The 15,282-nt window shown below is 41.1% G+C and overlaps 1 protein-coding gene across 2 annotated transcripts in view; it reads right to left on the reverse strand.

Moving 5' to 3' along the window:
- Window positions 1-15,282, reverse strand: part of LOC126999950 (calcium-activated chloride channel regulator 2-like) — a 154,937-nt gene that overhangs the window by 26,786 nt on the left and 112,869 nt on the right. For both annotated transcript variants that reach the window (XM_050863135.1, XM_050863137.1), the window contains 2 exons: window positions 2,017-2,142; window positions 1,013-1,159 (listed from right to left, as the gene is read on the reverse strand). In XM_050863135.1, the coding sequence (XP_050719092.1) occupies window positions 1,013-1,159; window positions 2,017-2,142 (273 nt within the window). The remainder of the gene's footprint in view (window positions 1-1,012; window positions 1,160-2,016; window positions 2,143-15,282) is intronic.

The following is a 15,282-nucleotide window of genomic DNA, read 5'->3' on the forward strand; positions in this document are numbered from 1 at the left end:
ACACACACACACACACACACAGTGCCCGTGCAGGATTAGCGGGGTGAGCTTTCAACCAAGAGGTCCCGGGTTCGATTCCTGTCGGAGAGGAGACGAATGGGCAGTCTCCTTTAATTTGTGTATCCTGTCCTCCCAGCAGTGAATGGTTACCGGGTTTCAGTCGGGGGTTGCGTCCCGCCTCCCGGGGGGGTGTGGGTGTGATGTGAGGTTCCGGCCTACCCAAACATCCGTCACTTGTTTGAAACGATGCATGCGTGCGTGCTTGCGCGAGTGCGTGCATGTGTGTGCGTGTGTGAGTGTGTGGGGGATGCGTGTAAGTTTGGTGTGTATGTGACTGTGTTTATGTCTATGTGTGTGTGTGTGTGTGTGTGTGTGTGTGTGTGTGTGTGTTTGATACACCCTCCTATAACCCCCGAGGCAGTATGTTCCTTTACTGGTGCAGGGCGTATATCTGTCTTCCTTTTCTCTCTCTGCTAACGACGCGACACCCGCGAGTGAGATGAAGCTGTCTACTAACTACTAAAACTATTCACTCACACACGTATCAAGTCTCCATCTACCTGCAGTTTCTTCTCCTAACTTCCTGTATTATTTACATTTTCTAAGTCGGCCAACAAAGAAAAGAAATTCTATCACGTAGTTTTCATAAGGGTGATATTTTTTTTAAGTAAATGAAAATGTTTTAATGATTTCTTTCATATTATACCTTCAATAAGGTGAATCCGTTCCACATCATGTTGAGACATTTCAAAGTAAAAGCTAGACAAACACATATCATGCAATTCATACCATTTTATAATTATTAGGATAAGAAGAGTTTAACATCCATCTCTATCGTCATTCTTGGCTTGACCACATCTCAAACATATCATTAGTACACTGTCACTATCTTAACCGTTACAGTACACTATTACTATTTTAGTTGTATCTATGTTTTACGTTTTAATTTTCCATCATATCTTTAACATACTATCACTCAAACTTATCTTCAGTATACAGTTACATTTCTTACCTGCGGCGAAGCATTTCCTTCTTTCAGAACCTTCACGGCTCCTTTGATACCGCAGGCGATGCAGGCTTGACTTTCCCTCACTTTTGACGGGTTTCTGGGTAGTGACGACCCTACACGCTCCCGCAGGTCTGAGGTCGTTGATTCCAACTGGAGTTAGCACAAAGAGAGGAGACACGTGAGACCAGTAGCAAAGGCGCATACTCATTTGATTGATCACCTCCCCAGTGTTATCCCTTCCATCGCCTCGTATGATCAGCAAAAGGTAAAAAGAAATAATTTGATGCATCTGTGTTGATTTGTTAACACTCTCTCTCTCTCTCTCTCTCTCTCTCTCTCTCTCTCTCTCTCTCTCTCTCTCTCTCTCTCTCTCTCTCTCTCTCTCTCTCTCTCTCTCTCTCTCTCTCTCTCTCTCTCTCTCTCTCTCTCTCTCTCTCTCTCTCTCTCTCTCTCTCTCTCTCTCTCTCTCTCTCTCTCTCTCTCTCTCTCTCTCTCTCTTTAAGAGGGAGGGGTTTTGTTGATCATATGAAAAAAGTGAGATGGCTGAAGTGTTCTGTTATATATAAGAATAAATCCTTGCTTATTAGAGGGGGAAGCAATCATGATATCGTACAGAGAATTAAATAATAATTATATATATTATAAAACTTGGTTAACGAGAATCAAGGAAGAAATGAAAATTGATGGAGGTGTAATGGAAAGGCAAAGTGTTATATTTAATAGAAAAAAAATGTTGTTTCAGATATATATTGTGTTGTATACAAAATAGAGGAAGATACTTGAGGTCTGACGGTAAGAAGAAAATACTTTACTTACTATTAATAAAAGTAAGGCTATACAAGTGTTGACTATAACTATTTACATACAAAAGTTAAATGTTTTAGGTTGGAGGAGTATTGTAATCAGGGAGTTGCTGTGTTGACTGGGCGGTGATCTGCCTACGAGGGGGAAGCACTTGGGACTGGAAATGTACTGTAGTGTTGGTCTGCGAAGGAAGTTTAACTTACTACAGTTGAGAGTGGTGCTGCTGCTTTATCCTTGGAGTTGAAGACCACCACCGCCACCTCGGCACCGTTGGGCAGGTCGTACACCACCACGCGACGCACCGCCTTACGCACGAACTCCCACCGACGCTGTAATAAGGAGACAGACGGGGCGGGTTACTGGGGTGATGGGGCAGACAGGGTGACTGGTGTATGCTTGTCTGATGGGGCGCTGTGAGGTACGCCACGCTCTGCGAAGGAGTGATGAACACAAACAATATCATTGCACCTTTCAACAGTCACACGCAGTAAATCGTACTGATCGATATATTCACCTATTCACCTCTCTATTCTCTTTATCTGAATTTATCTATTAGTCAAGTAATCTGTCTATGTATCTACGTATACCTCACCTGTTTCAATTTTCACCTCCCCATTATTTCATCTTTGGTTTTAATTCCTCGTCTATGCCATGTCATCAGTGGACGGTTTGGTATCTCAAAGCCAGCGTCTCAAAGTTTAAGATTCAGCCTCATAATTTTGGTTCTCGTCATCTCCAAAGCTTAATTAAATAGTCTTACTTTGTCAGTGCAAAATATTTTTATGAAACGTTGAAATGCATTTGAATTCTTTTCACAAACTAACTCGCATACATGAGGAGGTGAAAGGTGGAGCAGACTAAGGAATACGAAATTATTCTTTGTTCAAACAGCAATATAACCCGAGCTTACAATGTGAGGAACGCGTGCAACTGTGTCGGCTCCGTCATGCCGTGCGGGGGCTGCCTCGACGACAAAGCCAAAGGGGTAAGCCGCCGCATGGAAGTAAGTTAATTATGCCGGATCAAAGGTGAGGTGCACAGGTGCTTCAGCACGCGGCTTCACACTAACAGGAACAAGCTACTTCCCCGGTCTTGCCGACAATATTTAGTCCACACACTCCTTTTCGCCTTACTATCCGTAACTGGATCGTCGGTTTTATTTGTTTATTTATTTGTGTATAGTTTTTGTGCTCTCAATGGCTGTTCGGATCAATCTCCTGTCGCTGTGGCTACACATTTCATAAAGCAGGATAACGATCACAATAGGACATGTTCTCCGGTTCGTACGCACCCTCTCAGCAACTAATGGACCAGATAAAAAAAAGGCTACTCAGGAATATTCAGCTGAGAAATACATGTTAAAAGATAGCAAAACAGATATTGGTAAGCATTCAGTATTTTTATTATAGATATTTTTTTACCTAAGCTTAGTTTTCCAGAGTGACTTTTTCCTTGCGAGTGATAATTACAAGGATGTGTGCGACTTTGTACACGTACCATAAAGCACTTAGTGACGAGACAGGTGCCGGAGCCCGAGAGTATGGCTGCGTGCGTGTTATGGCTGAGGCGTGACGCGGAGTAAAGGAGGGGACCATAGCGGCCCTACCTTATCACTACCCCGCCCCTTCAACACTTTGGAGCTGGCCCGCGGGAACACACCTTTTCGCTTTGATGAAGACAACACGTTCACGACTAACTAAATTGCCTTTTGTCCAGGAATCCGGAGTCACGCAATATCCGGGGAGCATGTTATCTGTTTCTTTTCCTTTGTTCACTTTTTTTTCGCGTTACGCATGATTCTTTCATCAGTTACACCTACCCAGACCCAAGTTTTTTTTTTATAAATATTTTAAGTAATATACAGAGAAATCATTGAGGTTATTATTTTTTTTAATTAAGGCTCCCGTCGAAAATTACAAAGTAGTTTCAGTAACGCTTAAGGAGTACTGTGTATATATTTGATTTCCTCAGCACCGAAGAATATTTATGACACTCTAGGGACACTCATGGACATGACCTCACTCTAACGATCAAATTATTACATCCCGTCGAAACGCAGCTATGATGGTGGCGGTATTCTCGACATAAAGATAGAGAGTGTGTGTGTGTGTGTGTGTGTGTGTGTGTGTGTGTGTGTGTGTGTGTGTGTGTGTGTGTGTGTGTGTGTGTGTGTGTGTGTGTGTGTGTGTGTGTGTGTGTGTGTGTGTGTGTGTGTGTGTGTGTGTGTGTGTGTGTGTGTGTGTGTGTGTGTGTGTGTGTGTGTGTGTGTGTGTGAGATGTGTTACCTGTTTATGATACCGTTTATTTACATTGTTTCATACTTTAGCTGTCCTTCGCGTATACTACAAGTTATTCTCAAAAAGTTTTTACGAGTCGTCCTCCGCAAAACACAAACAAACAAAAAAAAAACATTCTCACTACTTTTTGATGATTGGGTTTAGGAGTGAAGCACATCATACTCTATTGATCATGTTCAATTAGATAGCCAATTATTATTTCTTGTGTTAAGGGACAGTTGCGCATGTTTAGATGTTTAACAATGAATTTGACGGAAGTAGCCATTATGTATTTCTTCCATATAATTCTCTTCTATACACAAATCTCCCCAGCACCTGAAGTTCTTTATTTCTGTTTACACTACCTTTCCCTGCAGTTCTACCTTTTTTTCATTACACTACCTTTTCTTGCATTTGCTGCTCCGTTTTTTCTCTATATTGCCTTTTCCTGCACTTGTAGCTATGTTTTTTTTTTTTCTTTACACTACAATTCCCTGCACCTTCAGCTTCTTTTTTTTCTTTACACTTGTAATATTTTTTTATCTCATCACTGCCCTTCCTTGCCCTTAAAACTGACAAATTCTGGAGGCTATGAATTCCAGACTCCTAATCACTCTGCTCATTCTGGTAAACATTTTTGTTAACTTCTTGGCTTTTCCGACCCCGTCCTTGCGCCGCCCCCCCTCTGCCCCTGATGTGCTGGCTGCTTCCTCCCCGGACCCCCTCCCGCCCACCGAGGAGAGGCGCCGCAGTCGTTAAGCCGCAGCTAATTGGAAAGCCCCAGGGGGGTTATTTTCATTTTTTTTTTCTCGTGATAATAACGTTCAAATACAGATATATGTTTTTTTTGGTTCTAGCCAACTTAATCAGCGTTATTTTTTCATTACTGTAATGCTATAGTTGTGCGGTAACGTTTGCATTTTCAAGCTTAATTCTTAGGTGTAATCGCGGTACTATAATTTGAATCAGAATACATTTATGTATTTTTTTTAAACAACACTAATCAAGCGTTTACGAGGATCTTGCTCCGAGCAGGAAAATCCTCGACCAAATTATTTTTCTCCTTTACCCTCCGTTACCTTTTTCAAATGAAATACTCAAGCTATAAATATTTTTTTCAATAAAATATATATATATATATATATATATATATATATATATATATATATATATATATATATATATATATATATATATATATATATATATATATATATATTTATATATATATATATATATATATATATATATATATATATATATATATATATATATATATATATATATATATATATATATATATATATATATATATATATATATATATATATATATATATATATATATATATATATATATATATATATATATATATATATATATATATATATATATATATATATATATATATATATATATATATATATATATATATATATATATATATATATACACACACACACACACACCCCGGCCCGGTAGCTCGGTGGATAGAGCGTCTGCCTCACAACCAGAAGGACCAGGGTTCGATTCCCCGGCCGGGTGAAGATAAGTTGGGTTTATCTTCTTTCACGTGTAGCCCCTGTTCACCTAGCAGTGAGTAGGTACGCGACGTCAGTCAAGTTGTGACCTCGTTGTCGCGGTGTGTTGTGTGTGAGTGGTCTCAGTCTTCCCCAAAGATCGGTACTATGAGCTCTGTGCTCTTCCGTAGGGGAACGGCTGGCTGTCTCGAAAGAGACCCTCAGCAGATCAAGAGGTGAATTACACACACACACACACACACACACATACAAACACATAATTTATATTGCGGGGTTTTATAGTGGTACAGAATGTTGACATATTTAACACTCTGTCTGATAAGATTGCAATCACGGTGTTTTAATACAGAAATATTCTCTCTCTCTCTCTCTCTCTCTCTCTCTCTCTCTCTCTCTCTCTCTCTCTCTCTCTTTTGCTCGCTCGCCGCTAACTGCAATCATGCAGTGCAATATCACAACTTATTCAAGAATATACTGGGCGTCACTTTCATGAATTCATTAAGGGAGATATACATCAGTGTTGTTTGGCTTCATTTCCTGCACAGCTTTAGTAATGGCGCAGCTCGTCAGGACTAAAAATAATTTTTCTGTTAGTGTATATTTTTCACAATATTTTTTTGTTTGTGGGCTATTATATTTTACTTTTCCGTATAATGATTCTCAGATTATAATTTTATTAAAATCAATATGATGTCATTTTATAGTTGGAAAAGAGCTCCGAGCTGCGGCTGTAAGAGAAGTGGCCGTGTGGCCCTGAGGGAAGTAGCTGCACAGAACTCGACGCAGATACCGCTCTCCGAGCTGAGGTTTAGAGAGAAAAAGCAACCACTCAGCTGAATTCTTGGTAACGGAAAATGACTAAATAATTATGAAAGTTTCCTGGTGTATTTTTACATGACCCTTCTCTTAGATTTATGAGTAAGACTGCCAGTCACTTCTCTGATGGGGGTAGTGAAGTGCTGCCTTGGCCATCATCTAACATCAGTAAGGAATAAACAATTTGGCGATATATATAGTAAAACGTTATTGAATCCGGTACGTCATATCGTGCTTTCATGTAAAGGAAAATTCTGTGAAGTAGAGGTTTTCCTGTTAAACCTATTGCTAAACTTTAAATGGAACGAAGCACCTCAGACAACCAAGCAAAATAAATGTCACAAGACAAAATGAAGCCAAGAAGCGGAATTTTATACGTACTAGCAGAGTAAAAGGTTTCTCTTAAAATAATAAGATGAAAGGAAACACCGGAAATATCATTACAGACACGTGCATCATATCTAGGTGCTTCAGCGACTCACTCACCCTTCATCTACTCCAACGGCACGGCCGGCAACATTTTACCAAAAGCTGCTCTGCTCACACAGTCCATTAATACCACTCTTATCACTAAAGTCCACAGACGATCCACCCTCATACATTACTATCACATCAACTACAAGAACTAATACGTACAACAACAACAACAACTACTACTACTACTACTACTACTACTACTACTACTGCTACTACTACTACTACAACTACGTTCAGCAACACTCAAACCACATCCACCAAAACCACCACCTGCAAAATTATGTCGACAATATCCTTTCCTACCATTCCCATTACCATCACCATCGCTTCCCCTTCCACCCCCACCACCACCATTACCTAAATAACTTTGCATCTCGCTTCCTCTTACTCCATTACCTCCACCACCACCACTACTACCACCACCACCACCACCGCCGTCGCCGCCACAATCACAATAACATTCCGTAATATGGCGATTAAAATCAGTTCAATATCCAGAGCCATTACCGGTAACATCATCACTAATGGCGCTGCATTCACAGGGCCATCGCTCCCACTGGGCTCCTCCTCTGTTAGCAAACCCCACACCAACCCATCCACCTGCACTCCCTCTCCACCCCATCCCCTGCTCCTCAGACCTAGCCAGCCACGCAGCCACAACACTGCCGCATCCCTCAAACCAGTCAGCCACCCAGTCTCACCATTACTACTACTCCCATCTGCAACATCTCCCATCTCCCATCTATCCAGTCAGCCAGAGAGCAGCATCGCTACTCCCACCCACAACATCTCTCAGTCAGCCAGACAGTGAGTCAGCTATACGATCACCACTATGTATATATATATATATATATATATATATATATATATATATATATATATATATATATATATATATATATATATATATATATATATATATATATATATATATATATATATATATATATATATATATATATATATATATATATATATATATATATATATATATATATATATATATATATATATATATATATATATATATATATATTGATCGATTGATTAATTGAGATTGATTGATTGATTAAATGATTGGTTGACTAACCGACTGAATGGCTGACCTATTTTAAATGTTGGGGGAGGGATTTATCAAAGAATGAAGAATTTTTTGTGACAATAAATTATTTTATTTCTTGTGTTGCGCAGTGGAAAGAACTTTGGTTGAGAATTAAAAAAAAAATTCATATCACATTGCGCTACGCCACTAAACAGGATACGCATTCTCTTTACAAAGTACATTAAGTTTCCGGTTTCCAGCTGTCTCTGCAATGCAAAAATAATGAAAAAAATATTTCCCAGATTTGCCACGCGGAAGATTATATTTCAGGGGCTGAGTGCAGTGGGCTTAGCCGCTGATTGCTGCCGACTTCCCAGGAAGCTGGAGGAGGAGGATCGAGGCTCACCTTTCGAGAAGGAGTTTCGCCTTACTTCGTTCACGCAGGCCAGCTGACCACTGAGTTTTTAAACCTGGCGTTCCGAGATTTAAAATTCAGGGAAGCAGAAAAAAATGCAGTTGATTTTTTTTTCTTCGGAAATAAGTTTGGAAGGAGAAGCAGAACTATAAGTCAATTTCCCATACAAACACAACTCAACATGTAAGTGTGTTATGGTTACTGGCTGCTCATCTGAGTTTCAATCGTCAGTATCACGGTAAATTTTGAGTCAGCAAGTTCAACAACATAGTTTACCTACGCTGAAAAGTTAAATCATCCGAAAAAAAAAAATCTAATGGGGCTGCGTAACGAATGGGTTTCCATAGTGTGCCGTAGTAGGTTCATTGATATCTATTATTTATATCGATGGATTGGGCTCACTAGCTATCAAAAATGTTTGCAAATTTGTGGATGATTGGAAGTTTATCAGGTATATTAGAACAGATCAAGATGTTGGCGTATGGCATAGCTGGCCATCGAGGTGGCAGGAAGATGGAGCTCTCGCCAAAGAGTGTAGTGTTTTGAGTCTAGGAAAAAATGATTCCTTGCATTAATTCTCTTTATATGACACCCTACGCAGGATTAGATGTCAGATTTTGGCGTCTTAGCGAATTGTGATCTCCATCCAAGGACCCTGTAAATTCGGATAAGGAAGCATTCAAATAAAGCACTTCAAGAAGGGTTGTTAAAGGCATCGGTGGCCATCGTCGACATACATATAGCATTAATTAAACTTCATCTCGATCCTTCTTTACTTCGTGTGTGTGTGTGTGTGTGTGTGTGTGTGTGTGTGTGTGTGTGTGTGTGTGTGTGTGTGCGGCCCAGTGCGATGGTATTTTTCTCAAAGTGTGTCAGGTGGCCGGCCCAGCACATCAGTGGCGGTGACAAAAATGATTTATAGTGTAGTAATTACATCGATTAGGCAATATTGTTCTGGTCTTCTCATTACAGTAGAAGTAGTAGTAGTAGTAGTAATAGTATTAGTATTAGTATTAGTATTAGTGGTGTTAGTATTATTATTGTTAGTAGTAGTAGTAATAGCAGTAGTAGTAGTAATAGTAGTAGTAGTAGTAGTAGTAGTAGTAGTAGTAATAGTAGTAGGATTCTCTCTCTCTCTCTCTCTCTCTCTCTCTCTCTCTCTCTCTCTCTCTCTCTCTCTCTCTCACACACACACACACACACACACACACACACATAGACACACAGACAGCTAGTTAACACAAAGTTAGACGGGTTGCTTTGATGAACTGGCGCCTCCCAACAATACAAATTTACCACGTTATTATATTAATTTCCCGGCAGGTCGCGGGGTACGCAGTCTGGGACCTGGCGACTGTGGACAGACTGAGCACCTCCTCTCATCTGGCCGTCTCTCCTTCCTTCCCTTTTCCCTCCTTCACCACCGAAGTTTTAGATCTCCTTTTTTCACACAACTCTACAGCATGCGTTGGGGAAGTGACGTTCTTCCATTTTAAGAAAGTTCATTGGTACAGTGGGTGCAACGATGACAAATATTACCACATCTGCCCCTCCTCCTCCCCTTGTACCTACTACCACTTTTATTACTTCTACTATAACTACTACTACTACTACTACTACAACTGCTACTACTGTTATCAAGAATAATGTTAAAGAATGCCACACGCTGCACAACGCGTAATTGACAGATAAAGGACCTTATGACAAAAAAACCCTGCCAAGTAAAAGGAATGAACTATTGGCATGAAAGAGCGGTTTAAGGTCACACATCACGCAGCCACTTTAAATAAAATTAGCCTGCCCCACTAAAGGCCTGGGGCCGTCCATAAGGCCCCTCAAGAAAGCCTACCGGTGCTACAGGCAGAACAAAAAAAATGTTATTATAATTAAAATGAAAAAAATAATGATAAAAAACTACCCATACTCCACAAAAATCATTATAAATATTATTACGCATTGTGATAAAATAGTACACATTATTAGTGCTGATGATAATAGTCGTGTGTACAAAAATAACTAATAAAAGAATATATTTAATGAAGACACAAAATCCAATATATAGAAGAGGTCGGAACAAAAATTCGACTACACATAAGTATTGATGCGTCCGCGGAGGCACTGTCGATGCTGTGTTTAAAATTAACATGAAAATAATATTATGATGTGCCGTGGCTCTAGGGCTGTAATATAGAGCACAAAGAACACCCAGACCAAATAATACACAATATGGCAGTCAGCGTCCCCGGGGAGGGGCCATTGCTGAATTTTCATTCTCCATCTTCCCCGGAACGGAGCCTCACGCCCTGGGGACAGTGATATTTTCCTCTCGACTCCTTCTTCGCCTCACCCTCGCCCGCCGTGTAAATAGTGTATCGCCTTTCCCTAGGTTATGAAAGTTTCTGCGTCTTCCAGTGCCGTGTAAACTGATCTCGGTGGAGAAGAAAGAGACTCGCCCAGGACGCCGCGAGCAACAATAGCTCTGGAGTGACAATGAGACGCTTTCGTAACATGCCATATGTTAGAGTGAAAAATGTGTATGTAAAGTATTTTCCTTTATATATTGACACACGCATAAGAACGCTGTGGCTCTAATATATATGTACATTATCCGAGATACTGCATAATGCACATAAGAGGAAAGGCAGAGATTATATATTCAAACATTACTATCATTCATTATTTCATCAAAACACAAACACCAAAACCTGTCACAACAAACACACCCAAGCGCACATTCTTCGGGACACATATTCACCCACACAATCACCCGCCAACTCATCCCTCCTTCCGCTCTCAAAACACACACGCACTCCTCCCGGAAGAGACTGATTATGCTGAGTGGACAAGGAAACGCACTCCGCCAATACCAACTTCCTGAAACCACTTGGCGCTGGAATTAATAAGTGTAAGCACCTTCCTTTCCATTACTCTTATCGGAACCTCTCGCCTTCAATATCACAGGCCCGCGGAGTTGTTACTGTTGTTGTTGCTGTTGCTTTTCCGGGTGTTTACGATGATGATAATGTCGATTTTGGTGCTTTTATTTTTCTTCCTGTTTCTTTCTTCTTTTTTGGGGATCCTTCCATGCTCTTTCTCCTCGTATTTTTCTTCTTTCATCATCATCTTCTTTTTCTTTTTCTTCTATTTCTTCTTCTTTCTTCTTTTTCGCTTTATTTCTTCCTCTTCTTCGTCTTTTCTTTCGTTCTTGTTGTTTATTTTGCTGCTGGTGTTGCCTTGGTGGTGATGATGGTGCTGGCGAGGGTGATATCATGAAGACTATAGATTAAAAAAAAAGCTCACAACATCAAAAGAAAATGTAATAGGAGGAGGAAAAGGAGGGGGATGACTAAGAAAATAAAATTATGGAAGAAAATATAAAATGATAAAATAGACGAGGAGAAAGAAAAAAAGAGAGGAAAACAAGGGATGAGAAAAATGAGAGGAGAAGAGAGGAGAGGAGACAGCATTGGAGTAGGGGAGAGGAGGGAAGAAAGGACAGGTATGGAGGGGAAGAAGCGGAGATGAGAAGAGGAGATGAGGGGAGAAAAGAAAGGAGAGTAGAGGTAAGGAGAGGAGAGGAGGGAAAAAAAAGAACAGGGAAGAGCAAAATAAAAGAAAAAAATGGGAGAGAAAGGACAAGCAAAAGGATAAGGTCTCTCACTATTTTCTTTAACATCACACATCATCTGCCTCCCCTAGACCACAAACAACAACAAACAATGACTCCACAACCACCACCACAACCACAGCAACTCCAGCACAACCCAACACCACCACAACCACCTCCGTCGCTGCTGCCGCCGCCTCCTAACGCAGCTTAATGCCGACATAAACAAACAACCCCAGGCCAGAGGATGTAACATTTGCAAGTGAAGCGATAACTGATTATGCGTTGTGGTGCGTGATATTGGTGTCTCCCCGGGCTTTAGAGGACGCAGGGAGGTGGTACGGACAGGAACGACAAGGAAGGGGACGACACAGGACGAGAGCAAGGTAGATAGGGACGACAAGGAAGGGGACTACACGGGACGGGAGCAAGGTAGGTAGGGGACAGGGTTGGAGGGGAGCGAGGCATTAGGGGGTGATCGTGAAGAATCGGGTATAGGCAGAGGATGAGAGGGTGGATATTAGGGTGCGGCGAGGGTGATGGAAGGGGAAGGGGTGCAGCGGGGGAATAATGGCATGGACAAGAATGAAGAACAGGGACGGAGAGGTGCACGGCAGGGCAGGGGAGGGGAGGGTTGAGTTGAGGCAGAGGTGGATGAACGTATACATCCAGAGGAGGAGGGAGGGATGAAAAAAGTGTGAGGTAAAAAAGGCTGAGCAGGAGTGAGGGAGCAGTAAGGAGCCAAGGTGAGAAAGGTAAGGGAGGAAGAGGCAAGGGGTGAAGAAGAGATAAGTAGTAGCGAAGACCTAAGAGGGGGAAGGAGAGGAAAGGGGTTAGAGGTAAGGGGTTGGGGAGAGGTAAAAAGGAGGAAGAAGTACGAAGGTAAGGGAGGTTACGGGAAGTGTGAAGGTAAGGGGGAGGGAGAGGCAGGAGGGGGCGTATATGATAAAGGGAGGGAGAGATTAAGGGAAGGAAAGAATGGGAGAGAATGAGTCGAACAGGTGAAACAGAAAAAGGGTAGAATGTGAAGGAGGAGAGGAAGGGAAGGAAAGAGGGGTTGAGACGTGTTTGCACGGATAAATTATGAACAAATAAGGTTTCATGAGGGGCGTGGAGCCCCTGCCAGCTACGACTAAAGCTTACTTAAGGAAATCATAAGAAACAGTATTTGGATAGATAATAGTCCTCGTTTAGAGGAAATTTTCAGTGAAAGTCAATCTTAAGCAATCTGTTAGTGAGGCGACATGAAAATTGATTTTACCCTCCTAGTCCATCTCCATCTCCCTCTCCTCCTCTTCCTCCTCCTCTTCCTCCTCCTCCTCCTCCTACTCCTCCTCCTTTCTCCCCTTCTCGTTTTCTTTTTCCTCGCCTCCTCCAGGAATAGTTCACCTTTCCTCCTCTTTCTTCTCATAATCAAATTCAGAATTATCATCTACACCATCACCGTCCATTGATGAATAGCATCATATCATCACTCTCATCATTTTCATTATCTTATCATCATAACAAGCTAACTGATCGTTAACACTAAAAGATAATGACAGCGGCAATGTTAACGAAAACGAAATATAAATGAATCCGTAAAAAGAGAACGTTTACAAAACATATATCTGTTAGAATTTTGTAATCCTATCATTTTGAAGTTTTAATAATACATGATAATGCAAATATCTAATCTCATAGTTTAATTTATCTCTTAGCACATTATTCATCTCATCGATTTAAAACAATTTGTTATGTAGTCTTACGCTGGTGCCTTTGGCTTCCAATTTCTTCCTATATTTATCAAATGTCACACATGCAAAGTGACACACAAAGCTGACGTCTACACGTCACCGAGGCAATTGGAAACCTAAGTCATAATTACTGACGGATCAACACAATACTTTCAACTCTTTTCAGAATTATTGAATCTTATACAATACGACACGACAATGAGATATATACGCTTTTTAGAGAACTGCATACATCCCCTTCAGCAGTAGTGCCTTTTCATCCCCTTCATCTATTGTATTTTTTCTTATCTTTTCTACACACAAAAACCTAAGGAGCAAACTCCCCCCACGGTTTTTAATAAAACAACGTTGATTAATTTTGTGTTTTTAAAGTCTCCGTCAATTTTCCTTCGTGATCCCCACACTGGCGCTTCAGAGGAGCCGCCCCGTCCGCCCCTGTAGGGTGCACGCCTTTTATCTTCGTGGAGGATACGCTCACACGGCATTATTAAACAGGGTAGAGCCAAAGGCTATTCGTCTCATCGACTCCCCTCCTCTTACTGACAGACTCTAATCTCTCACACTCTGTCGCAGTGCTGCTCCTATTATTGCCTTCTGCCCTAATTTGTCGCCGTTACTGATCTTCAAAACACTCCAGCTGCTTGACCTCTCTTCCCATTTCCCGTCCTTACTGAAGCGGATATTGTTATTTTTCTTATTTAATTTTCCTCTATAAATTAAGACAATTAGGACATTTAGCATTTTTTTTACGAAACATTATGCCAGCCAATTTTTTTTTTTACCTTCCATTCATTGAATTTAAACCTATGACTCCGGTGTACTGTTGTAACTTAAGAACTGAAATGGATTCCAACGACTATTTTAAGATGCAAATACTAAATAGAAACATATCAAAATATGTTACAGCTTCTGGTACATATCTGTTGTGAATATTCATAATTATGGAGTTTTAGTGCCCATAAACTGACATTGCTTAGAAAAACAGCTTCCACAGACAAGTAGATGGCGAACGGAAGGCGCATCGCAACCACAAGAAAGTGACAAAGTGAGTCATGGGATGCTTTATTGTTTTGCTTTTCACAACGCTCGTGATGGAGGCCTGCTGAGCATACGGACCATTATTTATTCCTGCCCCGAACCTCTCCCTTCTATTCACGTACTACATACACAAGCACCGCCATCTTCTTTTCTACCCTCCTCCTCTCCCTCCCGTCCACGTTCAAGCTCTACATGGAATTCGAGGGTCAAAGCGTGAACTAGCAGGGTGGACGAGACCTTTACGCCGTTGATGGGCTAAAATGATGCAACGCTCAATCCATCATGTTCACCCATTGGATTTTAGCGCCGCAGATCCAAGAGGAGAGAACCGTGGGATGAGACACGGCAAGGCCCTCGCCCGCTCCGTCGCTGGTCAGCTCGTCTTTTATCCCTTTCCCATTTTCTTTTTATGAACGGATGCTAAGCGTTCTTTTATTTTCTGTAGCATCTAACACTTTCAGTTTCTTTCATGAACGAATGGGAACTTTACTTTTCTGCTCAATAGCAACTGCCGTACTCCT

Source organism: Eriocheir sinensis, chromosome 17 (assembly GCF_024679095.1).
Source record: "Eriocheir sinensis breed Jianghai 21 chromosome 17, ASM2467909v1, whole genome shotgun sequence".
In the NCBI taxonomy this organism is placed as follows: domain Eukaryota; kingdom Metazoa; phylum Arthropoda; class Malacostraca; order Decapoda; family Varunidae; genus Eriocheir; species Eriocheir sinensis.